The following is a 2,969-nucleotide window of genomic DNA, read 5'->3' as shown; positions in this document are numbered from 1 at the left end:
GTCCACGAGTCCTGAGCTTCCCCAAACCAGTGGAGTTAGTTACTCGGCACTAACAGGTTCCTAGCCACTTCTTGAACTCGAGTCACGCCTTCTGCGCAGGCGCCTCCAGTGGATCGTCCCGGGCGGCCCCAGCCCCGCCTCTTCCGCCAGGCGCGGGCGCGGATTGGTCCGCGTGGCCTGCATAAGTCCCCGCGCGCAGGCGCGCCGCCCCCTTTCCCCCGCTGCCGGTAAGGTGCTCGGTTCTTCCGAGGGAGCTAAGGCCGCGTTGGGGTGAGCCCTCACTTCATCCGGCGACTAGCACCGCTCCCGGCAGCGCTCGCCCAGCACTCGCCCTCGCCATGGCCTCCGTCTCGGAGCTCGCCTGCATCTACTCGGCCCTGATCCTGCACGACGATGAGGTGACGGTGACGGTGAGTGCGGGCCCGGGCCCACGGCAGGGGCGGCCCGCGGGCGGCAGACTTCCCCGCCGTCCCAGGCCTCCTGTCCGGCCCTTCCGGCCGTAGTCGGGGCCTTGGACGCCCACTGGGCGGCTTTGGGCCGGCGCCCGTCAGGTGGCCCCACGTGGGAGTTGGCCTGGGGCCTCGGCCACGTGCCGGGTGCGGTCGGGGCTGGAGTACGTGTGTGACTGCGCGCTCTGGCCGCGAGAACTTGTATTTGGAGAAACTTGGGCAGCGCGTGGGCATCCTGATCCGCAGCCAGTTATACATCATTTAGAATTCTTTCGGTTGCCCTAGCAGGCCCTGTATGGTGTGGAGGAGAGCGCGTGAGCTCTGCGCCGCCTCCCAGCCTTTACTCGTAACTTAAAATAGCGAGACTTGGGCACATTCCCAGCCCGTGAAATGGCAGCGGTGAACTCGCCACACGGGACCCGATGGCATTTCTGTTACCGTGACGGCCAAAGGAGTGTAAGACAGGGTCCTCTTAAACATACGATGCAGGTGAAATAGTGAGACTGGGTAAACATGGCTAGGTACACACGTTTTGAATGATTTCTTTTCAACTTTTTGGAGACATTTCAGAAAGCTACGGTTTGGCCTCTGATGGTTTGTCATTTTATCTGTTTCAGGAGGATAAGATCAACGCCCTCATTAAAGCAGCCGGTGTGAACGTTGAGCCTTTCTGGCCAGGCTTGTTTGCAAAGGTAAGGTGATGGCGGCAACCTGATTTGAAGAGGTAACTTTGGGAAGACCTACTGATTACTAAGGAAGGTATTCATGCCAATATCCAAAAAATAAGTAAATAACTCAAGTAATATTTCCTTATTTCTATTGTGTCTTTCTTGATCTCAGATTGGTTTCTCTTTTCTTTTGCTTAGAAACCATGGTAAAAGAATTAACCAGGTGATTCCTTTAAAAGGGCCACCCAGAAGATAACTCTCATACTATTACAAGCAAATCCTTCTTAGGCAGCCGTGGGCAAACTATGGCCCGCAGGCCGGATCCGGACCGTTTGAAATGAATAAAACTAAAAAAAAAAAAAAAAAGACCATACCCTTTTATGTAATGATGTTTACTTTGAATTTATATTAGTTCACACAAACACTCCATCCATGCTTTTGTTCCGGCCCTCCGGTCCAGTTTAAGAACCCATTGTGGCCCTCGAGTCAAAAAGTTTGCCCACCCCTGTATCTAGTATGAACTATTCACCTGTGTCCTGCAAAGAGCTTTGAAAAATTAAAAACATTGTACCTCTATCATCTTCAATAAATTCCCTAGAATTACTTAGCAGTCTGAAAAATAGAATTCACTGTTAAGAGGAGACGTGGAACTGGGGAAAACCCTGACTTAAGGAAGCTTGAGTGTTAACAAGTTAAACCAGCATTTTGGGGCCAATTTTCTCATCTATAAAATGAATTCAGCTAGCTATACCTTACTACTCATATGCAGCTATGAGATTTACAGCTTGAAATTTTTTGTGATTGCTTATTTTTAGTATAGCTGTGTGGGTTGTTAAGTTTTAGGGAATCTGAATAGCAGACAAGCTATCACTGGCAGACTCCAGCAAAGGAGAAGGAAGAGAAATTTATGTATTTTTATACTAGAAGCTGATGCATGAAATTCATGCAAGAGTAAGCCTTCCCCCCAGCTGCGGCACCTCCCCACCCGGGCTTCCCAGTCTAATTAGCATATTATGCTTTTATTATAGATAGTGGTGGGGGTAGGTCACTGTAAGTTCAAAGGGGTGGTACTTTTTTCCTGGGTGAGTATTATAACAGGGACAGGACTGAGCACTTAACCTCTGTATGCACGTGTGTTGCAGGCTCTAGCCAACGTCAACATTGGGAGTCTCATCTGCAACGTAGGGGCTGGTGGACCTGCCCCTGCAGCTAGTGCTGCACCAGCAGGAGGTCCTGCCCCCTCCACCGCTGCTGCCCCAGGTAGGAAACTCATTAGAGGCAAAATTGCCCTTAATTTACAAAGTAGATGATGTCTAGCAATACTAAAACCAAAAACATAGTTTGATGAGGGAAGTCTGGGGTATTTTGAGCATGTAAGTTGAAGGGCCTTTAGCTCTTTGGAGTTCAAAATAAAAGTGTGTAATTTACCTTTTTTTTTTTCTCCTTTTAAGCTGAGGAGAAGAAAGTGGAAGCAAAGAAAGAAGAATCTGAGGAGTCTGATGATGACATGGGCTTTGGTCTTTTTGACTAAACTGGCTCTTTTGTAACACGGCCAATAAAAGCTGACCTCTGTTGCTTTTGGGCTTGCTGATTGTGTGGGGATGTGCCTGTATAAAGATGATCTCACTTCTATAATGCTGGCTTTCAACCTTTTCTGCTATGACACAAGCTAGACACTGTACAAAGAATGCATCTAATATTGCAGCATTGAGAACTACATGTGGGGAGTAAGGATTATGATTTACAGGATTTGTTCCCTGCACATGAATAAGAGTCCAAGGAGAGGGGGTCCAGACCTCAGATTTAGAAAGTTTTTTTGCTAATTCCCAAGCACAGTCCTGGCAGTTAACAA

General features: G+C 48.8%; 1 protein-coding gene across 1 annotated transcript; it reads left to right on the top strand.

The window, feature by feature from the left end:
• The first annotated feature begins 204 nt into the window (after nt 1–204).
• RPLP1 (ribosomal protein lateral stalk subunit P1) lies at nt 205–2,706 on the top strand. The gene is made up of 4 exons (XM_081101522.1): nt 205–410; nt 1,067–1,141; nt 2,260–2,377; nt 2,569–2,706. Exons 1-4 carry the CDS (start codon nt 339–341, stop codon nt 2,646–2,648), a joined length of 345 nt encoding a protein of 114 aa, XP_080957648.1. The 5' UTR covers nt 205–338; the 3' UTR covers nt 2,649–2,706.
• Nucleotides 2,707–2,969: the final 263 nt, after the last annotated feature.

The sequence above is a fragment of the Myotis nattereri genome (genome assembly GCF_964212035.1).
Source record: "Myotis nattereri genome assembly, chromosome: 1".
Taxonomy (NCBI): Eukaryota; Metazoa; Chordata; class Mammalia; order Chiroptera; family Vespertilionidae; genus Myotis; species Myotis nattereri.
Note: the sequence above shows the minus strand (reverse complement) of the source record. Positions and strands in the feature narration are given on the sequence as shown.